The 24,090-nt window shown below is 44.5% G+C and overlaps 1 protein-coding gene across 3 annotated transcripts; it reads right to left on the bottom strand.

Annotated features, from left to right (window-relative positions):
* Window positions 1-14: 14 nt before the first annotated feature.
* On the bottom strand, window positions 15-24,048 carry HIPK1 (homeodomain interacting protein kinase 1). 3 transcript variants are annotated; one of them, XM_085210684.1, is made up of 16 exons: window positions 23,677-24,048; window positions 21,994-23,071; window positions 17,089-17,212; window positions 14,833-14,952; window positions 14,000-14,086; window positions 13,007-13,191; window positions 12,508-12,670; window positions 11,932-12,154; window positions 11,009-11,130; window positions 9,386-9,520; window positions 6,729-6,868; window positions 6,386-6,568; window positions 5,671-5,886; window positions 5,169-5,407; window positions 4,674-4,810; window positions 15-4,538 (listed from the first exon to the last, which is right to left on the bottom strand). In XM_085210684.1, the coding sequence occupies exons 2-16, from the start codon at window positions 23,067-23,069 to the stop codon at window positions 4,053-4,055; spliced, it is 3,636 nt and encodes a 1,211-aa protein (XP_085066810.1). In that variant the 5' UTR covers window positions 23,070-23,071; window positions 23,677-24,048; the 3' UTR covers window positions 15-4,052. The 3 variants fall into 3 exon arrangements, with proteins under 3 accessions (XP_085066810.1, XP_085066808.1, XP_085066811.1); XM_085210682.1 differs by having other exon boundaries at window positions 6,729-6,871; window positions 23,677-24,047; XM_085210685.1 differs by lacking the exon at window positions 9,386-9,520 and having other exon boundaries at window positions 6,729-6,871.
* Between the last annotated feature and the right edge of the window lie 42 nt (window positions 24,049-24,090).

Here is a 24,090-nt window from a genome sequence, read left to right as displayed (position 1 = left end):
AGAGACCCCAGGGATCGAGTACAGAAAATTAACCCTTTTTATTGATGCATTGCAATTGGTCTACATCTTTACCATATTATGTAGAAAATACTTAAAATACAAGCTACTTTGTAAAACCAAAGACAAACATTGAATCCAAAGATAAACTATGTTTTCACAATGGACCCTTCTCCCATATAGTTAGTATTAAATTTTTAAATAGCTATTTCTTTTGTTAAAATGATTTTTACATACCCCCTAAGTTTACATCAGCAATACAAACATAGATCAGTAATGTCAGGAACTACCTGCACCTACCGGCTTGTAAAAAGGAAGAGCACAACCAGAAAAGAAAGGTAAGTTGTACACAGTAACTAGCATATCAAATACATTTAGTAAAGTAGGAATTCCATTGCAATATCAAGGATCCAAGCAGAAATACTAACGTTACATATAATGTACTGCTACATGTAGTGAGATAGATATATTCCAAGCTGAATCTGAAATCACACATTTATATAAAGTTTAGCAACAAACAACCATGTGGACATGCGGCATCATTCAGAACTTTAAATAAAAGAAAGCAGGGCTGTGCCAATCCTGTCTTTTAGAAGCAATTTAGTTTAATGTATTAAAAGAAATCGCTGAGTCAGAGGTTAATTACTGCATCCCATCAATTAGGTGCTAAGCAGGGAGGCTCAGGAGTTGCCTCTGCAGTGGCTGTCACAGCTGTGAGTGCAGATTGCCCATAGGAACAACTCTGATTTCAGTTCACGGATCACAGAGGGATCCGGGTGGGTTATCCAATATTCAAATGGTGAATCCCAAAATGGGTTTAAAAGAAATTCAAAAGGACTCCAATTTCGATCCGGAGAGCATTGATTTGTGAAATCTGTGTAGCAGCTCTGAAATGAGGACAGCTGGTTACTGAAACTGATGGGAAAGCTGGGTATGCACGGGCAGGAGGGATGCAGCTCCTTCCTGGGCTCAGAGCAGCACATGGGATGGAAAAGCTGCTCCTGCATGGGCAGCTCTGTCCATCTGCCTTACCCTGTGTGTCTGTCACAAGAGGAGCCTCAGGGAAACAGACCTGCTATAACAGAGCAGGTTTCATCCTTGCAATGTCATTCCCAACTCATCCTCTCTGTTCCAATGCTTTTGGAAACTCAGACAGTGCAAGAGATGTTACCGTGCTCTGTGAACACATCTGGTTCCTTTTAATGGTCATTTTCATCTACTTTTCGGGGGGACTGGGAGGGTCTCACCCAAATTCCCAGCACGTTTTGCTGCTGGGATTTTTTTATTATTATTATTTTTTATTTCCAATTTGGACCTCATACATAGCATTTCCTATTTATGTACAAGACACAAGGTTTTCTGAAACACAGGAACTGGAGCTTGTTTTGCCTTTGATGGAAAGGCACAACTCTGTACCCAGGAGGTATCTGAAGGGAAGTACTGCAAACAAGCAACGTAATATGGAAACAAGAAAGTGCTTACAGCAAAGAGCATTGTTTACACCCATGATGTAAAACAGCACAATCCGTTGGGTATCCTCACAGCTACAGAAGTGCTCTGACCACAAACACATCAAACAACAACGTCACTAATGCTACCGTCCAGTTCCGAAGTCCTTCAGCCCTCTGCTGAAAGAGGCACCAAACCTCAACGTCAGCTCGGCCCAGACCTCCTTCTATCAAATATATGGAATTTCAGAAGTTAATTTTGCACTTCTCACGTCAGAGAACCGGACCATCTTCCACTGGGACGGGCTGGAACTGGGATTCAAGGTTACCAAAACCTCTTATTGCTGCGTAACTCTGCTGCCCGAGCCAGCCTGGCTGCCACCCGGCCAGTCCTGGTCTGTGTACTGGAGATGAGCAATAATTCCTGGCACGAGGGACCCAAGGAAACAAAGCATGGTTGTATTTCCTCTGCACACTACCTAGCATACAGCTGACACCTTCCCAACAACTCCACATTAGCAGCAGCATTAGAAAACTTCTTAATGGTATTATGTGCTTTACAGCAGGCTCTCTTTGGTATAAATATCCTATCACCAAGCTAGCAATATTTTACAGGAAATGTCTACTATTAACGTGGGGGAAGGTAACGCCATCCTAATCTAATAAAAAGTGATTGCACGTATTTAATCACTTCTGCAAAATGAGACTAAACATTCCAATGCATTCCCAGCACTACCCTATTCGAAATGCACCGACAGACAGCTAACAGGACATGTGCCATTTCCAGGAACAGCTGTAAGGGAACATCGCTTCACTCCAACAAAAATGTTGCTTTTTATGACAGCATTAAAACTGAGAACAATGCACCTATGCAACAGACTGCTGTTCTTGCTGTGGGAAGCGTAGTGAATTGCTTCAATTCGACGGGGGCTTGCTGGTCCCTCATAAGGCAAGCTCACTGTAAACTCTATTCACACTACATCATCATTTAAGGCACTACAATAAGGGGACACACCAAACAACTCTTCATCACACATACCTGTGCAAAACAAATCAGAAAGTATCCTTTTCTGTCGTGAAGCTCTACTCCTCTCTCAGTGCTACAGTGATGAGCTCTAACCATTGCATTATATCACATACATTCCGACACGAATCAATTCATTTTGGTTTAAATACAAAGGATACATCAAACTCCATCCCCAGGGACGTTTTAAGAATCAGACAAACACTAAGTACAGAGTTCAAGTATCATCACTACACATCTTGATTACAAAGACAGAACGTTTGGGGTTAGCAGGAAGTTTTGCTTGTTATATTTTTCTAATCAATATGTACATATTTCATTTTCTGTAAAATATTAAAACACCACCAATACAAAACCTCTAAAATAGTTTTAAATTCAGTAATAAACTTTAAAATCTGGATTTTTTTTTTCTTCTTTTCTTTTTTTTCCTCTTTTTTTTTTTTCCTCTTTTTTTTTTTTTGCAATTCCTACATGCACGTACTGTATACAAGTCTGAATAAGAGCGCTTTAAGGAAGCTGTTGGCATATCCAGGAGGATATGGTCACAGGAGTATAAAAAGCTGTACACACCAATACAGTGATGTTTCATTGTATTTCAAATTGTTCAGCTCCCTCATAAATGAATCACGTAAAGAAAAATATTAAGGAAAAAAATAAAAACCCAACAGAACCAAAAAGCCCTGCGCTTCTGTGAAGGCATCCAGCTCTGTTACTGGGCCAGCACCTAACGCTGCAGAATGCAGGTGTTAGAGCAGTGTGGCACAATTCATTCTCAACTGAACATGACAGCATCCTCATTAAGGTGTTGAGTTCTGTTACACAGTGCGACCTCAAAAACTGTTTGAAAAACCTAAAGGAATTCTCCAATGAATGCGATAATAATTCAGCTGTGTTATGGAAACAAAGGATTTTCAGGAAAACAAAAGAGATTCCAGGGTTCCTGTTGAGTTGTTGTTGATTCCTGAATATATGATGTGGCCAGGACAAGGCAGCTGCCCCTCCCAGCATTAAAAACAAAGCAGAGATGTAAACAAAACCTTGGACAGAAACGCAAAGAGATGTAATGGCTTTTCAAAACCAGCAAGTTGTTGAAGTGAAATAGGGAACAAAAGTTAAAACACTCAACTGGATGTTAGAACTGCCCTGGCAACACAAAGAGATAAACGTGCATTACATTTTTAGTGGCAATATGGATCTGTGCAAGCTGCTGAAAAATTATCTGCTGATCTTCTTGCTTAAATTATACAAGTTAAAAAAATCATCAGGATCTACTTCTGAGACGCTGATCCTCCCTCCTCTTTCCATTAGCACAACAGAACAATTTTAAATAAATGTGACCATGAATTTTTAAAAGCATCTATAAAAAGTAAGTAAAATTTTAAAAACTTAATTAGTGACCCTTGCACTGGTAACAAAGCATGCTGCTCGGTTAGTGACTGAACTCACTAGAGACATTTTTGAACAACATACAACCAGAGAAGGGAGAAACAAAAACCAGGCAGTCATTACCAGGTAAAGATTCACCTGAAATCTTTCTCCAATCGCTCCAGCCTGTTGCAGGACAGGAATTGCTCTACCAAGAACTATAAGTATGAGTACTGGTTGATCTTTGTAGGGCTCAGCGGATATCCAGTGTAAATAGCAGATCCTCTGGAAGCACCAATATAGGACTGGGGAGCAAACTGGTGTTGGTACTGGGCAGGTGGAACATTTGCAGAAGTCAGCAGACTCGGACCAACACTCACAGGGACCTGGTGGACAAGTGTGCTGGGGTGGGCAGCGTACTGGGTGTGCCGTGAGGAGCCCTGAGGGGAGAAGAGATGGGCGATGGAGGTGGTGGAGCCCAACGTTGCAGCAGTAGTTGGAGCATAAGTGTACATATGTGGCTGGCTGGACAGGTGTGCGTTTGCAGTCGCCGCTGCCAGGTGGGGATGCACTGGGCTGCTGTGTTGAAACGTGTAGGGAGCCTGAGAAATAGTTGATGTGAGGGGTGCCACATAAGCTTGCTGCCTACGTGGGACTGCATTTCCGCTTCTCTCCTGTGAGGCCAGCACTGTAGTTTGCTGGTTCTGCAGGGAGAAGAAGGAAAAAAAAGTCAACAAGTAACCTCGGGGAGCAATGAAGAGGTTCAGCCAGAGCCTCTCCACTAACACCCACGTCCCAGCAGGACAGACGATGGCCAGGAAAGGTCACACACTGCTTACCTGGCTGAGATTGAGAGGCTGCACACCGTTTGTTACCACGCGGTGTGGTCGGTACCCAGTTGGTGTTATACAGCATCCTGATGACTGCCCGCTCACAGAGGCCACAGGCTTGGTCTTACTGGTGCTGCTCAGGATGCCTGAAAGATTTCATCAGTTTAATCCCTTCTTCCTTCTCATGCTGCATGCATGCACTATGCCAACCAGCTGAAGAACATAGCTCCTACTTTTGCAACGAGCTATTTCTTCAATTACAACTTAAAATTCAATTGTACAAAAAAAGACCTTTCTAAATGAATGCAGTCAAATATACATGAAAGGTAAATGTATCGATGACACTAAAAACAGACTGAGGCTTGCATTCTCAGAACATCACGCCTAAAGCAGACAGTTAAAAACTGTGAGGACAAAGCTGTCAGGAATGAGACAGCATCCAAGCCCAACATCTAAGCCCTGGCAAAAACCACTGAGCACAGCAAGATATGAGAGCATATCTACCTGAAGCTTGGGTAGCTACAATGCAGTCATTGAGCTGTGTTTTCAATGGTGGCACAATGATAGTCCGAGAGCTGGAGCTGTCAGCTGCTCCTCTGCTTGGCAGCTCCAGGGCACCACCCGTACTCCTGAGAGAAGAAAGTGGGTCTGTGGCATAGGGGCTGTTCAGGGAGGAGTCGGAATCAGGGGAGTCATTAACAGTAACGTAGCTGATGACATTGGATCTCTGCTTCATACCCAAACTGCAGGGAAAAAAGACAAACAGGAAACATTCTAGCTTTTCCCACAAGATATCTCCCCTTCAGATCTCATACCCTCCTCCTAGTCATATATGATCCGGTTAATTAGAGAGACAAACAGCGCAGTGGACATGATACAGCATTTTCTGTCTTATGCAGTGGTTCTTAGCTGAGCTGGGGTTTTGCACGTAGCTGTCTCTGCTCTTCCTGATGTTTGGGCTCAGCTCAGGACCCATCGGTACTAATTGCCTAAACGAATTTCCTACCTGGCAGGTTTGTATTTGCTGTCCTCTTCCTCATCAGTGTCACTGCGGATGGTGATGACGCTGACGGGAGGGCTTGGAGTGTCTGGGATCACAATGGGCTGGTGCTGCTCCTGCACTGGGACGAGCACATTGGAGGAGGAGGATGTGGAACGCAGAGGACTGCTCCCAATGAGAGAGTAAACTTGAGTGGGCACAGTTTCTAGAGTGGAGCTGGATCTGAAGGAAAAGCAAAGCAGTATTCAGCTGCGTGCCAGCAAGCTGGAACAAATCAACACGTTAAGAACAGTCAGCCTCCAGCAGGATGGAGCACAGTACAAAAAGAAAAACCCAAAGAGAATCTCATTGCAGACACTCATACAGGAAAGCACTATGGAATGTTTCCCAGAAGGGACCAATGCACTCAGGAATGCTCTGACTACGACTGATTCTTCTGTGCCACCCCTTGTCAGTCAGCTGCCAGTTCTATGCTATGGCACCAACACACCCTGAATGCACAAAGTCTCACTCTGACCCATACAGTAAAGCACTTGGTCAAGCACAGTCCTTGCACTCTCACTGAAACTTAGATCACTTTATCCAAGACATATTTAAAAGCAACTGTAGCACATTAAAAAGTGACACAGACAGTAATTCTGTGATAGCAAGAACAGTTTTTCACACCGCAAAAGCAACCTGCACAACACACCCACAGTCTCTACAGGGCTGGAAGCCTTACTTGGCTGTGCTTGGTGCTGGCTGCTTGTTCTTCTTTGCTGGAACATTGCTGCTTTGCTGCTGCCTAACAACATGAGCAACTCCAACATTCAGAGGCTGCGCTGCAGCCAACGTCACGTGGTTGGTCAGTAACGATGGCTGCTGCATGAGGGTGCTGTACTGATTTCCATGGGAATGTGCATTCCTGGGGCAGGAAAAAAAACACAAGAAGACCCAAATCCCATGACAACACTGCAGGAACTGCAGCGCAGGCACAGCTGCACTGAGCCCCTCCATGATTTTCAAGGGGAGGGAGAAATCCCGTGCAGTGCAGCACATGGGACTGAACCCCATGTAGTCCCTACCTCCAGTCAGCCAATTGCTGGCTGCTGCCAATGGTCTCTGGAATCACAGCTGCTGGCTGAACAGAATTGTGCAAGGCAACCCCTGGGAGCTGCTGCCAGGTGGAAGGAAGCAGTATCTGCTGGGTTCCCCCAGGCCAGGCCTGCTGCAAAACAACAAACAGACACACAGCTTTACTAGGTTTCAGTTCCTACAGAGACAGAGAGAGCTGTTCCAAGCAATAAATGCACTTAGGCAGATTGTTAACTTGCAGAGATAAGGGCACTTAATTGCACTTTCTCAAAAGATCTCAGTACAAAAAAAAGAGAGAAGCAAGCTTCTCCTGACACTGTGCTAACCTTCTGTGGCCCAAATGCCACTGGGGAGAAGCGACATGTCGTACTGCAGAATGCAGCCAGGTATTGTATTGCTGGATGCATTGCGAGTGTTTTGGACCACTTTGCCTGTAGGTTTCTGCACACTGCTCTGCTGAAAGATTCCAAACTACAAAGGCAGTTTGGTTCTTTCTATTTGTCTGGATTACGGGGCTCATGCTATGATAGCCATCTCATAGCTGAGATAGAGTTATCGTGGAAATTTATCCCTCCTCAACTAAAGTATTAAAGAAAAGCCACAGTGCGAGAAACACTCAGTGATTCGGGAGGTATGGGAAGCTACTTTTCATTCTTGGTACTATCAATGCTCCTGTCCAAATAGACAAAATGCAGAATTTTCTGGAAAAAAAAGCCAACAAAGACCTAAATTCTGCAGTACAATACTCTAAGGTTTTGAAACTGCTTCTTCATTGCATATTGAACTGTAAAAATGCCGCTTGTTTTAAACAAAGTATTTCTGCAAGTAACAGATCCACACCTTACAAATACTGGTTCCAAACAAGAAGCCTTTAAAGCAGAGAACTGCGAAAACCTCTGCCAAAACAAGCGGAATAACAATAATATTAAAAAAAATAAATAAAGAGAAATATGTTAAAAGTCACACCATGCTTCTTTCCAAAAGCCAACACCTGCACAAGACAAAGCAGAGAGTTTAATACAGCAAGATATATAACTCCCAATGAGAGGCAGAAACCGGGCCTTCCAAGCGACGAACTGCTTTGACAGAGGAAGGACAAAAATACGCAAAGCTTAGCAAATGGCTAATGCAAACTGAGGGGAAGCAGCAGGGAGAAGTGTTGGAAGCACTAAAGGTGAGCAAATTCACGCCAAAGGCTCCCAGAATCCAAACAGGAATGGTAAGTTCTCCGGGGAGGCTCAGAATCCAGGCTGCAGCTCGGAGCTGGCTCTGACTCCCGCTGCTGTATGGGGGAGCTGAGCTGCGACCCCGCCGTGCTCGCACAGGAGAGCAGATCTAATTTGCCTGCTGTTGAATCAAACGTCCACTTTTGAAAACGTCACTAATATCTCACTTGTGTCCCAAGCTCTGCTACAGTCCCCCCTTGCTGTTTTCAGAGCCTAGAGCGCAGCCTTTCGGCAATCAAAACGCAAGAGGAGGAAAGGAGATGCATCCCTGGAGCTGTCAGCTCAGAGCTGGGACCCAGGAGAACCCCTCCTCCTGCCTTCCCCCTCCTCCGAGCCAGGGAGCACTTCGCTCGCTTCAGAGCTCAAACGAGCAGGATTTCATTTCCACATACGTATGGCCTGAGCAAATTCCACTTTGGGAGAGGTCTTGGAAGAAAATGACACTCAAACTACCACTGTAAAGCCACAAGAAACGACATGGTTCACAGAAGAAATGGAATGTGCTTTGAAGGACATGTGAGGATACCAGCACTTCAGTGCACCGCAATGTTTTCGTAAGCTTCACTGATCTGATTCTGGAGTTTGACAATGACTTCTCTGTGCCACTTGCAAAGTTGTTGTGGTGCAGGTGCCAAATCGATACAAAGAGGACAATTTTGAAAACAAGCATTTCCTAAAGGTGTGTTTTCTTCCCCCGCCATTTTTTTGCAGTTGTTCCAAACAGCCTAAGCGCTATCTAGTGGCATTTTTGATACAGCTCACCTTTAATTTCAACCAAGAAATACGTATGAACTGAAAGTATCTGTGAAGAACAGCATCTTTATTTGGATGAAGCAAGCTACCTGTGGTTGGCTATGAATAACAAAAGGCCAGAATGTTGTTGTCAACGGCAAACAGAGATTAAGAGAAATGGACTCCTAAAGCAGTATGCTACAGAATTGGCTGTCGTTAGAGGTTTTAGCCTGTGCTTAATGACCTGATACATTTCTACACACAGAGCAGCTTTACAGGTGTCCAGACAAAGCAGGCAGCTAACTTGCCAGGTAGTTCAAGTTCTGGCCATCCAGGTACCTGTAGCAGAATCGAGCTAAAGACTGATTCCTTTGTATTCAGCAATCAAAAGGCAAAGATAGGATAGTAAGCAAAGAACAGGAACAATCGTAGCTCTTCTACAGGCTAGCTTAGAAGAGCTTTGTAATTCTAGGCCAGTAAAGAGTAATAGTCAATGGATCTGGATTCTTTACAGAGCCACACTAAACATCAGAGTCAGACAGTGCTTCAGCGATGTTGGGGAGGAAAACAACAAGACATTAAGATGTAGCGAGAACACAGCCACAAGATGGCACATGCTTCCATGCCCTCTGCAAGTCTAAGTTAAAACAAAAACTCAGTTAGTGAACACAATCAAGGGAGGCAATTACCAGTACTGCAGCCGTCTGTTCTACTAGCGCTGGCCGGCCGGCTGCGCAGTTCAGAGTAAAGGGGACCGCATACTGCGGCGTGATGGTGGCTACTTGAGGATGAAGAGTTGCTACCATTAGTGGTGTACAGCTTCCCTGAAATGTAGATCAGGCAGTGAGTGAAACAAACGTACCGAGGCAGGTAAGTGGGTTCAGCAATAGGGCTAGACAAGGTTTCACCTCACTGGTATTTTACGGTGCTCGAGTAAGTTCCAGAATTGCAGTGGGTGCAGTGAAACCAGCACTGTGAACCCCTGGGCAGGTTCTTCTAAGCAATTACACATCCCTGAGGGGAACACGAGGAGCAGGGAACTGGGGAACAGCATCTCTCCCATGACAAGGTTGAGAAGTAAATATAAAACAGCGTTCAGCTATATATTACCAGGTCCCAGAGAGCACATTGCACTGTTTTTACATCCTAAGCCATAACAATCTGCACCCCAACAGGATACAGCTTCCACATTCACATACAGCACTCTTGGAAAAAAACAAGGCATTTATTAAAAGGCACCAAAGGTCTTTTGTATTATTAAGGAGCAAAGTTATTTGTGATGAAACTGTCAAGAAACTACCAATATCAGTCCCTAAAATAGCTAACAAAATTAGATTCTCAGTTTACAATTTGCCTTCTCAAGAAAACTAAGGTTTGAATTCAGGATGGGCTTCCTTCAAATATATTCTGCTTTTTGGATACTGTCACCTGCATAATTCTGCCTAACAAATCAGAGATCACAGAATGCCACCAAAATTACTTGGACTGAACAATCTAAAATTGCTTCTCTGCAAGTAGGTCAGCAGTACAACACATTTCCTGGACAGTAAAATTAATACAGTATCTGTTAACGTCAGCAGAAGCTTAAACTATACAAATAAAAAGGACTGTGCTCAATTTTAAAGGCAGTGACAATTTTTCAGTGAATAATACTCAGGAATCACTGGGCTCTCATTGTATATATGAAATAATTCTTTTTGAAATAAAAATTGTTTTCATTGATGACACATTACTGATGTTTATAACATCAATTTCTAGAATGCTCTGTGAATTTTGCATGCTGTTTAAACTGCAAAGAGAAATAAAGATGTCACTGCTACAAATCAATTCATACTAACAGTGCAACTAACGGAGAAGAATTCATACGGTTTCATTTAAAGATGAAATTTAACATGAAAAACCTTCACTGCTACCTCTGCTTTCTGGGATCTCAATTCTGACAGATTTCTTCTAATATATGCTGCCTTATTTTTGAAGTGTAGACAAAAATGTACACTACAGATAGCTGTAAGGTTGTAAAAAGGCAGTCTTTTTTTAACAGCTAGAAAGTACTTACTTATTCCTGCTGTTAAACCAAAGTCCTAAGACCAGGGAGGCATGTGACATAAAACAGTTCAGTCTTTAATATTCCAGAAAAAAAACAAAACAAGAAAACACTGTCTTAGAAGTGATCTGCATTTAAACCTTTTGGAGCGTTCTGAGAACCTCCCAGCATTCACCCCAAGCACCAGAAGGTAAGTCAGGTTCTCCTGGACAATGATAGGAAATACAGTTAACTCAGGAATTCCTGTTGTTATTTTATCTTTTTTTACCTGTGTGAGAACTCCAGATTGGATCTGCAGTGGCTGTGCTGCAGGTGCTTGTGGTACAATTGGGACAGCATTCTCCATCCTTACTGGGAACCCGGAATGCTTTGTAGTTGCCTGAAGTCCAGCTGTGGAGGACAAGAATAAATCACAGCTAAGACTTATGTCTGTTTATTCTTCTCAAGTTCCTACCAGGTAAAAGAACACAGGGTCAGATGAAGAAAAACTCTTTCCTTTGACAAAATCTGACCATTAAAACACCAGCTGGAGTAAATACCACTGCAGCCCCTGTTGCTAAAGGACAACGATGGACAACCAGCTCTCAAAAGCTCTGTTCAATTCTTCAGCCTTGCGTTCAGAAACCAGCAATCCATACACACATCTACTTTTGCCACACCACCAGTTCCCATTTCATAAACAATACTCCAGACTAGCACAACCCAGGTATAAAAATAAATTAAGAACTTTCAGTTTTAACAGAGCTTGTGCTAACTTCACTTAATTGCAGTTTGTGATGGTTCATTTGTTAGCAAACTACACAACTGCATCAGTGATTGTAAACTGACTTGAGAGATATTCACTCTTGGTATAAAAAAAAAACATGGTAAGGCATTTTCTTATTTTCAGAGAAGTCTGACTGTGTTCAATGCTTTCTGAGGAATGCTGTTGTGTTCAGTTCGGAGGAAAAACTGGTTGAGCAACCAGCTGAAGGTTGCAACTGAGGCAGGCAAGGTACAGCCACCTGCACAAGCTCACCTGGAAGAGAACCAAACTGTCTACCCATGTCTGACCTGATTCTGCTCTTCATTCTGATGTGACATGCACAGAGCACTCTTCTGCACCTTCTCAACGTGACGTCAATCACAATTTCTCATTTTAATCTAACTGAAACCACAGTACCGTACACAAAGGGGTTTTTTTCTGCTTACTTTGGAAAGCAGGGGGACAAACAATGAATGTCTGCTGGAATGGGTCAGTCTGCGTGCAGATCTGGGTGGTTCCAGGTTGCAAGGAGACACTCTGTTGTGCCACACCTGCAACTGGTGCTGCAGATGATGGATAGAGAGCAGACTGATAGTTTAGCAAGGAGACATCCGAGTTTGCCAGGGAAAGAGTAGCAGCAGCAGTAGAATTGGAAGCCAACACACTGGCCTAGAAAACAAAAATATTACAGATTTATCAATTGTACTTGTTATAAAACAGGAACTGTCAAGTCTATAGTGTGCATCAAGTACCAGGAAAAGGTTTTAGGTAAAAAGCCCAAGATAACACAAGAAAAAACACGAGCTGCACCAACTTTACTTATGTTGCTGAACTGACAGGCCAATGTGATGAGGTGAAAAAGAGACCGCCCTGGCCTAAGTTATGGAAAATAAGACTTCAAGACAAGACTACAAATTCTGGAATGTGATTTAAACATACTGCTTTGCAGAAAAGGACAAAGGGCTTAAAATGAGACTGCTCAAGCTCTTCAATTAGTACAAAACAGTTAGCAGATGCTATACCTGGTTGTGTACTGTATTGAGCTGGTTGTTAAAGCTCATTGTCAGATTTGTGCTTGTATTAGGAGCAACGTGAGTCGTGAATGGGCTCTTAATCTGATTCACTGTATCATACATATTAACTCTTCGCTTGCAAATCTCCATGTTCTGAAAGCAGGATTTCACGCTGAAAGAGAAGGCAGAAGGAAGATATGAGAATAGGTATAATGCAACTCAACAGAGACACTGCATTTCTGAGGTTATGCATTTGCTTTTAGGTTTAGGTACTTTTTTTTTTCCTGTTTTTTTGTTGCTGCTTTGGGGACTGGGAGGGCTGTGGGGAGGTATGAAAAAAAAACCAAGAAGATAATAAAACATGAAAAGGAAGCTTATGAACATGTCTTTCCTTCCAACCTTTGCTGTTTCCAGATCAGCCAGAAAATGCAGAAAACAGTACTGACATAAAGTGGAAATGTGCTACTCTGTCTTCCTGAAACAAAACAGGAAATCCAAGGAAGCTTACTGATTACTGTGTGGGAAATCCAGAAGATGGGTCATTGTAACAAATGGATGGTTCAAAGTCTTCAGCGGAGTAATTCTCTTATCTGCATCAATAGTCAACATTTTCTTCAACAAATCAATATACTCCCTTCGGTCAGCCTTCTCTGCCAACATGTCAGTCCCTTCTAAGTCTGTAGACATATTCACCTTGAAAACAAAATTAGAGTAGTATGCAAACATTACATTCATTACTGTTTAACGATTCAGCAACCTCATATCAAACACAAATATTTACAAACCATTTCTGTCTCTTAGCCAGCTTAATTTTAGGTACTATGGCACTAGCATTTAACTTTTCCGTTGCTCACTCTAAAGAAGGAAGTCAAACTTCACAAGCATTCTCATTTCAACATGAAGTTGGTCTGCTCAATAGACAGCAACCAGGGCTGTAAGAGGCCAGCAAAACTGAATGGTGAGATTCTACATTCTCTGCACAGATGTACAGTGATGGTAATAGCTACAAAATCAATAGAAAATGGAGACCAACATGTTTAAGATTCAAGGCCTCATATTATTAAAAACACTCAGGTGTTCCCTCTTATAAATTCTGAAAACAGAATGGGAAAATGAAACAAGCTGTGGTTCCAGTCAACATGCTCTCTCAGATTTACAAGGCTCACCAAGAGCCCTAATCCTACAAACACCTGCAGGTGCTTAACTTTCCTGCTACTTGACTGCAGCTAAGCTGTTCCTAGCAATGCAGGCTAAGCACACTTGTTGCATCCACCAGATCAAAGCCTAAGCAAGAACAGGAAATCTCTAACTGCTTCATAATTAACATTTTCACAGCCTTTAATACAGTGATTTCTGATGCAAATTGGCACCACGGCAAACCTATATCAGTGTTCTCAAAAATATGTAGAAGACTGTCCTGGTTCAGGAGCCTCATTTTAAGGATACCAATAATGCATGTACTTAAAATGAGTTGACTGTGTGTTTCAGTATTCCTACCTACCTGCGCCATATCATCCAAACAGTTGAATATATATTTCCTTGCTTCTTTTGATTTTATTCCTGTCTCCAACTCATGTTCTTCTGGGGTCTACAAAATAAAGCATTTGTTAGTATAAATGGAGTTTTGAGAAACTGAGATATTAAAAAAAGAAAAAGCAACATGATAAGTGTTGAGCCAGGTCATCTTTTGCCTGCTTCAGTATAAATCATATGCTAGCATGCCAAACACAAGCAGTCATGGGTTCTCATCCCTCTGAAACTGGAAATACCACTCATTACTCACTGCCAAAGCTGAATTAACAACTGGATCAGTTCCCTTCAAGGCTTTCTTAGGTAGTACTAATGTGAAAAGAACAGAAGAGCTCTGATTTAGGAAAAGACTGTTTTTTAATCTCCCTTTCACAAAGAAAGACAAAATTCCCTCCTTTTGCAGCTCAGCTTAAAAGTAAATCAAATGTTCATCTGATTCCTTCCTGTCCTCTGCCAGTACATAAACCAATCTCTGTTCAGCTGAAAATCACCATCATGAAATGCTCCCCACTTTACTCTGTACTGTCAGAAGATGACAACAAGATGACATGCTTCCAAGACTGAGCAGACCATAATAAGCAACCATTATCTCAGTTACTTCAACACCCACTCTTTGCTGGTGCTATCATTCATAGCTGCTATTGTTAGATTTGTACTAGGAGGTCTGCACAATTTCTGGAGTGCAATCCACAAATCAGTGATATTTGAGTGGCATTTCAAATCCAATCTTAGCAAACCAGGTGTCGATTTATAGCAAGTCCTCAGTGAACAAAACAGAATCGAGCATTAAGAAGACAGACAAACCTTTAGCCTCCACAGTGGGTATCCCAAATTTGGATCTCTGTTAAAAAACCTGCTTGTTTTCGTTCCTGCACTGAGAAGATACTCCGCTGGAAGGCCTTGAGTTTGTGAAATATAACGAATCTAGGAAAGAAAACAATAAGAATCAGGACTCTCAATATAGTCAGCTGATGCTTAACATAGCAGTTATCAACCAGCTTTGTTCACAGTTATTAGGAAGCAACCTGCAAATAAAAATGCCCAGATAACCGACAGTAAAGAGACTCAAGTATTTCTAAGGATATTTAACTTGATCAGTCACATTATCTGCCAAAATGTTTTGTATAAACACTGGCTCATGAAAATCTTCTTTGCCCAATACACGAGAGCAGACTGTGAGCTTTTAGAGATACAGATAAAGTAACACCAATAGTCATTGCTATTAGCAATGTCCAAGCAACTCTGCTTTAATTGGCCGCCTGCACTCTGAGCACACAACAATGTCATGACAAGGCTCTCATTAAAGAAGAAAGCAAGCCCAAACCTCTAATCCAATCACCTGCATCCTCAAAAGCATTTAATGCATTTAACACGTAACAAAACCATAAGAAATCTGGAAGATGCACCTGACCAGCTGCGATAGCATCAGTAAGACACAAGGCAGAGAGAGACCAGGCACAAAGGCGTGCTCCAAAGGAAAGCAAACAGCACATTATTATAAAACACAGTATGTTTCTTCAAGTATTCTAAATGTTACATGACTGCTAATGATATTTGCTCTTCAGGAGTACAGTGAGAAATGTGACATCACCTTTGTCACGACTGTTCCCCAGAAGGAGCCTATTTAAAAGTTTCAAGAAAAGAAGTAATATTCTAATCCATAAAAACAAGGGCTAGGAGCACAGTGTTAAGGTAACTAGGCTTTGTTCAGATTTTCATACATTGCTTTTTTAGCACGTCTCTTGTCTTATTTGCAAAACTCCTCCTCCTCCACCGTGTCAGAGCAGCTGAATACTGTGCAGTGATAAACTGATGGCTATAGCCCATGTGCCAGATAGACTGATTCACTTTCCATGTATGCCAGTGTGAATCTGAAGTATCTGCAGGCAACTATCTTTGGTATCCACACAGTAGCTCAGCTAAGTGATCTGCTGGCCTATGAGACTTATCTCTTCCTTATAAGCAAAGACTGTTTTAACAATGATTGTAAAACCCATCCCAAGCTGTGAACTCATTCCTAAGAGGTCTCTGCAGAAGTTCTGCCTGAGTTTTCATTTGCTGCTGTGGAACCTCAGAAAAAATGCAAGCAAATCATCTCTATTTTTCAAGGGTGATTCAGATATCAAAACCAACCACATGAAGTCACACCTCGTGCTGCCTCACAAAGGACTGCAAAATCCTGCTATTAAGCAATGGAAAAAGCACCTCCTCCCCACCCACCTACATGGCTAGATAAGGTTCTCAGAATTACACAAAACTCACTGTGCAAGGAAACCACCACGGTGTGTCTTTGTTATTTTCTAACTGATTCTGCTCATTAAGGTACCACTGGGTTTCCTTTGGAAATTTACAGTGCTAGCTTCCTAGCCTATACCAAAAACTTACTAAGTTTGAAAGCTTACTTTTATGTGCTCTGTCACATAAGGAAAACTATACCAAGTGCTGTCACAAGACATCACCAACAAAAACCACAGTGGAAAAGTCAGTCTCAAAAAAACCCTTGTACAGACTTTTTGCCCTTTTATAGGCAACTGACGAGAGCAGGTAATAATGCTAAGAATCCACAGAAAGAAAGAATTATACAAAATGCCTTTTCAGTCCCTTGGCCTTGTATTGCAGAGACATTGTGGGGCTACATTTTGCATTAGAAATAAGGGCTGCTTATATATGAAAGTAAGTGCTAACAGGACAGGAATGGTATGCTTGCTTTGTCTCCACGTGGAAAAACAGCTTTCATGGTGAAATTACAGAGCACACACCTCTCTTTTGTTTTGACAGGAATGAACTTCAACAGCTTTGGGTTTGGAAGAACAGACAGGGGGGTGAACTGTCAACTGACTCTATACTGGATGAGTACATTTGGTAAAATGCACAGAGCTGTGCTCTCCTGTGCAAGGACAGCAGAGCAACAGCAGGAATATCACAGCAAGAAAATTCTGATGACGGACAAAAGTGATTCATTTTGGATCAAATTTGATGCAGGATACGTTGGGTTCAGAGGGTCTGGACACAGATCACTGTGGCTTCATCTGAACATCCCCACACTCCCCATGCACTCACCTGATCATATTCAGAGGCTCCTGGATACAGAGGCCAGCCCAGAAACAGCTCAGCTATCACACAGCCCAGCGACCACATGTCAATAGCTTCACAGAACGGTAAACCCAGGATGATCTCAGGAGCCCTGTTGAAAACAAAAGGAAGGGGGGGAAAAAAGAGGGTTAAAACTTTCAGAAAACAGCTCTTTAATAATTTCTCTGGATAATGCTCCTTCATCTGAGTAAACCCATGTGAAATTAAGAGATTCACAATAAAGCAGATGTTTCCTCAGGTGTCCTTTTTATCACTTAGCATGGCTGATTTTGTTTTATTGCCAGGTGCCCTCCAACTTTATGCAACTGTGAGACAAAGCAACTCCTTTAGTAACTGGTTTTATAACAGACAACAGAAGCATCCCAGAGACTGCATGCAGCCTTCCCTAACAGAGCTTGGAAGAAAAGTTCTGGCAGAGGATGCTCAGACCTTTCTTTGCAGGTCTCCCTACCCAGACACCCAGCTGCCTGCATGTGGAAAGGAATCACATCTGCAAACCCAGAAAAAGAAGTCCTACAGGGAGGCACCTGGTTTTCGTGCAGGGTTTGGAGAGTTTCGAGTTTAAAACGGTTCAGAAGAACACAGCTGGATATTCTGACTTCTCTGCAAGGTTGTGCTACAGGTTTCTGTGCACTGAACCACACCTAAAGCAAAATGTATCAGCTTGGACTGCCCTGAAGAGGTGATGGAAAAAAACTCACACTGCAGGAAGGACTTCCGCAGCAATTTGGAACTTTAGGGAGATTTCCTTCTGGATCTGACTCAGAACACAAAATGATGCTTTAGTACAACTCTTCACCTACATGCAGTTCTGAAACAAACCGATGCTTTTCTGCTAGGTGAAATTCTGGTCACGTATTTGCATACAGCATAAAACCCAAGTGCTGCAAGAACCACGTGAGTCGGTATGGGAATTTACTCTGGAAAGTACAAACATTAAAACCTCGCTTTTCTTCATGCATAACTAACAATAGCAAAGATAGAAAGTTCCTGAACTACAGGCTAGTGGTTTTCTGGATGTGACTTTGGCAGCATGTCCTAAGGCTAGCATGCCATTCCTTATACTGCACCATATTGGAGTCTGGTGTTAAAAAAAACCTTCTGAAACCAATTCTGATCTTTCTACAGAATTCTGAAATGGTTTGCATAGCATCCAGGTGTCAACAGATCTAACACCTTCCTCAAGTGTACAACCCAAGCATGCCTCCCAGCAGCTTGCACACAACATGAAGGGACTCTCCAATTAACCACCCTCTGAGCTGTGGTGACACAGATACAGCTTTTGGTTGAGGTGACTGTACACAATTATCATGAGCCAGTCTCCAAAATAAAGCACTCATCCCAGCTGCCCAGGCACAGTGCCTCTGAAAAAGGCAGATGACTGGACTGGCTGTTGACTGCAGTGAGGTCATACCTAAACCCTGCTGTTCAGCTTTAAGCAAGGCAGTTCTTTTATTATGTGAAAATATGATTGTGTCAACGTGAGAAATATCTGACATTTCAATTCTGAATCTCCAGCTAAAGCTTTTACTGTAAAAGAACGAGGTGAGGCTAGATGCAGTTCTCTATAGACAAATAGGTGCTAAGGGGACTCCATTTCTGTAGTGCTTTCACCTCCACAAGCACAGTGAGCACAGTGTAGTCACTCACACTGGGTTTTCAGAACACAACGTGTCATCAGTCTACTAGAAAACAAGTTTTGATCCTCCAGATTCTCCTACTTAATGCAGGAATTTCCAATTCAGATAGGACTTGAAGCTTCACATAAGGAACACTTCATGCATAAGTTCCCTTGGTTTGGAATGCCCAAAGTAAAATATTGGCTGGTGGAATACACAGAATATGCTAAGCCTTCTCAAACACACAAAAAAAAATCATGCTGATGCCAACAGAATTGGTAGCAATGAGGCCTGGATGTTTTTTGTTTGCCTTCAACAACACATTGGGATAGATTGAAACTTCAATATCAAAATGACAGTAAGTTAAATTCTATGCATTTTCTTCCCTGGGACTTAAATGAACTCCTCACAAGCCACTCAACTTCATTCCGATTCAAGGACAGAGCTGGCAAATGAGTCTCTATCATCTTCTTTCACACTGCTATAATTAGTGGCCTTATGAGATGTGAGTTGAAACAGGACAACAGGCACAGGTCACTTTCATAGCTGGCCTGTCAAAGATTAAAGTGAGCTTTACTGTCTCAAGCTCTTTGAAATAAGAAATCAAACATTCTTTCTTCACATATGTGCTTGTCAAGTCTGCTCTGACTGCCAAAGTTAGCAAATCTGCTTGGGCACTCTTGAAAGCGGATTCAAAGCAGCAGCAGAAAAATCCAAGGCTTGGTTTGAGCATTTCAGAAGGGCCCTCAGCCCTGCCCCTCGTGAAGAACAACAGTAACGTGAAGATGCTACAACTGCAGCTAGCAGTGGGGTGAATAACAACACATCACTGCTCAGAGCTGCACCAGCAAGCAGAGAAAGTTCAAACTGGCAGCACACACTGCTGCCTCCTGAGCCAACACAGCTGGGATAGGAACAGGAACAGGAACCAGCCCCAAGAAGGAGGAAGGAGCACTCAGTCCTCTGTTCTGGCAGCTCCCTCGATGCAAAGTGCCACCTCCTCATGGCCTAAAAGAAGACACCGAGCTCAAGGACTGCATAGAAGTCACTGCATAGAAGTTTGAGTGCCAGAGCTAGCGTGCTGCGAGTCCGTGCCAGGTGTGGGAGCCAAAGAATTCCTCACAACACTCCAAGTCTACCATGCCATGGCAGGAAAACTGCCCTTCCTGACTGGGAAACACCATGGAAGCAGCAGGAATGCCTGTAGGAAGAACCCCAACCCTTAACAGCGTTGCCCTGACAAACCAAGTACTGCACCCCAGCTGCAAGTTAAGAATTCAATGAAAACAGGCATCAGGGCTTGAAAACAAGACAGCAGCATGAACAAGCACTGCTAGGTATGAGCTGGAAGCACCAAACAGTTCAGCCAAATCTCTCTGCGAAGGCAATACAGCAGAGCATCCCCATCTCACTGTTGAACAGCTTAAGCCCAAGCTGAGGAGCACACATTTAACAATCAGCTGAAAGTTAAAGCAATGGCTCCTAAATGCACAGAGGTGTTTTTCCCTCCTGACCTATTCAGAACTCAAAGTCTCATTCGAATTAAGATGGATTACTGCTCAGTAGCAGTGAGCATAATTAATAAAAGAATGTTTTTCCCCTCAGGGCATATATATGCATCAGAAAATTTATCTTATGGCATCTGAGTTGGCTGCTTCAGACTTCTCTACAGGAAACTCAGTCCAGTAACAGGAGATAAAATCAAAGCACACAGAACACTTCAAGTTTATTCTTAATGGCTGACAGAGAACCAAATGAAGAATTGGCCTGTATTGTTTTATTAAAGACAGCACTGAAAAAATTCAAACTTAGAGCTCACTGAACACGAATTTAACACGAATTGTTTGAAGCGATCCAGTTCTCTGACAATAAAGCGGCTTCTGCACCATCTGCCTAAGTTCCTGGAACATGGATTTTAGTAAGCAACACCATCAAGCTAATTACATATCAATCTAAATATTAGATTTCCACATCACAGCGTTCTTAACTTCAGTAGAGCAGACAGTCTCAAGGTTCTCACCCTCCTGGCAGCGTCAGTCACTGCTCTCAGGGCGGCGGAAGCAGCTCTGAGCTCAGCTCTGCACACAAAGACAAGCAGCCAGCTTCCTTCCCAGCAGCCCCTTCAAGATACTTATCGGCCCTTGCTACTTTTGTCTCAGCCATTCTGGCTTTTGTGTGCATGATATTACAAAGTGGAAAGCACTATGAGCCTCCCCAGGCTGCTTTGCCCACATCTGTTGCAAGTGAGGGCAGACTAGACCAGTGGTCAACGCAACAACAACAAAATTAATAATGCATTTTAGAAAGCAAGCATTTTAACAGAGTCACAGTGCATAAAAGGCAATTGCAGTTACAAAAAATAAGTACTTTAGAATTGAAAAAATTGGTGCCAACAAGCTAAATGAAGATCAATAGGAAAGCATTAAGAGAAGGGTATGAAGGAAACAGCACAGAACGACGGTACTGGGTGCAAGAAGCAGAACACAAAGCAGAGGGAGCAAGAGGAACAAACAGAACAAGCCCACAACAAGAGAGGGCCTGAAAGCGAAGCTTGGGAAAGACATCAAACGGGGGCATGGCAGGGTGGGGTGTCCCAACCCTGTCTGTCCCAGCTGGAAGGACCAGATACTGGCTGTGTTTTGTGTCAAGCGAGCTCTCACAGAGCAATCCCTCACACAGCACAGACCTGCTCACGTCCCTCTGATGGCAGAGGTGCATCTGCTAATTGAAGTCTACGGCTACTTACACTCTCTTATTGACAGAACCAAGCTTGAGGAATAATCGAAAGAAGTATAGCTTGCTTTACCTACCCAATTTCTGGGTTTCTCTGCCCATAATATAGGATTTCTTTCTTTTTAATTCTTAGCAGTAAAGCAGAAGACATTTATATAACTCACCAAGAGAAGCTTGGATCCATCTCACCCCCATTTAAAAAGAACTACAGGGCTCACAACATCACAAACTAGTGACAGCATTAGTCAACTCACTGCATTAATCTGGGCTAAGAGGAAAGCAGTGGACTGCACGCTGCGCCACACTCACAAAGCAGAAGTTCCATTTATCTACAGACAAGTTTCACAAATCTCCAGGAAACAGGCAGAAAGGTGAATAGGCTGATGATTTCCTTCCCCTGGCCCCTAACCGTAACAGCACAAGAGTTAAGCATTTGCAGAAGCCAGTCCCTGGCACCCTATCAGATCAGCTTTCCCGTGCCAGGGCAGCATTCTGAAAGAAGCATTGTGTCACTACTCACCTGTAATAGCGTGACTGCAAGTAAGTGGAGCAAACAGCTTTGGATACGTGGCTGGCTGAACCAAAGTCTATCACCTTCACTCTGTAGGGCTGGCGTGCAGGATCCACCAACATAATGTTTTCCGGCTTCAAATCAGCATGTATCAGACCCAAGCTCTTTAACTTCATCAATGCAGTAGCCACTTGCTGTAGAATTGGCCGGATGTATTTCAGGGGCAACGGGCTGAATTTGTTTTGTTTTAAGAAATCATATAAGTTCTGTTCTAGCATCTCAAATACAAGGCATGTATGATTCTTGTGTTGAAAGCATTCATAGGAGCGAACGAAGTTATATTCATCTGCATTCTCACTGCTCAGGCGAGAGAGGATGCTCACCTCTATCTGGCCCTGCCTGGCGTAGGAAGGATGGTTCTTCAGGATTTTGATGGCTACAATCTCCTTCGTGCTACGCTTCCAGCACTTTGCCACCTGCCCAAACGTCCCACGGCCCAGGAATTCCAAGACCTCATAGCTGTTTGTCATAGAGCACAGGATCTCATGCTGGACCAGCTGATAATCCCCTTCTCCACTGGAACTGTTGCTCTTTGTGGTTACCGTGGTGGTCGTGGCCGCAGCACCCACCGCAGGTCTGTTTTGCAGCATGAGAGGTGGATGTTCCTCAATTATCTGCACACTACCGTTGCTGTCTACCTCTTCACTTTTCCTTTTTAATCCACATTTTTGGTATGGTTCCAGTAAAGAAAGGTTGGTCCTATGCGTTAGGGTTTGGCTGTTCTGAAAGGATGCTGTCGCACTGCTGCCCGTGCTGTCAGCTGCTGTAACCACAATGTGCTCAACCGAAGGAGCGGGGAGAAGGAGGTTCTGGTCGTATGCAGGGACACTGAAGTTGGCTACCTGATGAGAAGAGCTTGTTTGCCCTTGAGCTGCTGGGAGGTTTTTGCTGTGGGTATAATACTTGTCACTACTGCTCTGTCCTGAAACATCCCAGACAGAGGGCTCCACTTTCAGTTTCTTGGCACTGCAGAAGGCACTCGAGGATACTGACGGAGGGGAAAACACCTGCAGCTGTGAGGCCATACCTGAGGAAGGACAAGAGAACCCATTAGGACCGTCTGGCAGCAGCCATCAGAACCAGAAACGCAACGCCAAGGGTCTCCCCGAGAGAGGACCTCCCCGAGCACCACCAAAGGCCTGGGAAAGCCATCTGTGCAACCGCCGACAATGCAGGCGCCCTCAGCGTTACCTCCTCGCCCGCAGCACAACACGCAGCGAGCTCCGCGCTCAACATCCCGAAGGCTGAGGAAAACCGAGCGCATGCCGGGAGAGAGGAGCAGAGCGCAGCAGAACAGAGCGGAGCAGAGCAGGAGGAGGGAGGCGCCGGGCACGGCCCGCTCGGCTCGTTCGTTCGTTTCCGTTTCCCTCCCCAACGAACGCAGCGGAGCCAGGACAGCGCCGTACGGAGCCGAGGCAGCGTCCGTCCGGAACGGCGCCGTGCGGAGCCCCGCCGGAGCGCCGGGTCGCGCAGCTCGGCACGCCGCGCCCGTCGCCGGGAGCGCCGCTCTCCGGCCCGCCCGGGGCGCCGCCGCCCACAACAGGCCCGGCCGAGCGGCAGGCCCGGGCCCTCCCCGCCCGACGGCCCGCTCCCGCTCCAGCCGGGCCTCCGCGCCGCCCCCGGCCCGCTCACCGCCGGTGTGTGGTTCTCAGCCGCGGGCCGAAGCTGCCTGGGGGACACGCGGGGGTGCGGAGCCCCGCAGCGGGCGCATCATAGCCCCGCCGCGGCCGCCGACCCGGCCCGCTCGGCCCGCGCACGCCGGGGGGAGCCCCCAGGCCGCTCCGCCGCCGCCGCCGGGCTCCGCCGCGCCCTCACGGCACGGCCGGGCTCCCCCAGCTCCGCGCCGCCGTCGTCGCCGCCGCCGCCCGGGCCCGAGCGCCCCCGCCGCGCTCCCGCCGCTCCGGGCCCTTCGGCCGCTGGCGCCAGACTGAGGCAGCCGAGCCCCGAGCCGGCCAGGCGGGCCGAGCGCCGAGCCCGACCACGTGACCGCGGGCGCCAGGCGGAAGGGGGCGGGCGGCGCCGAGCGGAGCGGGAGGGGCGCGCTGG

Source organism: Meleagris gallopavo, chromosome 28 (genome assembly GCF_905368555.1).
Source record: "Meleagris gallopavo chromosome 28, MGAL_WU_HG_1.1, whole genome shotgun sequence".
Lineage (NCBI taxonomy): Eukaryota > Metazoa > Chordata > Aves > Galliformes > Phasianidae > Meleagris > Meleagris gallopavo.
Note: the sequence above shows the minus strand (reverse complement) of the source record. Positions and strands in the feature narration are given on the sequence as shown.

Excerpts from the sequence above, each read along its gene's own strand:
- HIPK1 (XM_085210682.1), bottom strand. The coding sequence starts at position 23,069 with ATGGCCTCACAGCTGCAGGTGTTTTCCCCTCCGTCAGTATCCTCGAGT. Across the intron at positions 13,192-13,999 it reads GTTTGGATGATATGGCGCAG|GTGAATATGTCTACAGACTT; the intron begins GTAGGTAGGAAT and ends TTTGTTTTCAAG. Across the intron at positions 4,811-5,168 it reads TGTAGCTACCCAAGCTTCAG|GCATCCTGAGCAGCACCAGT; the intron begins GTAGATATGCTC and ends GAAATCTTTCAG.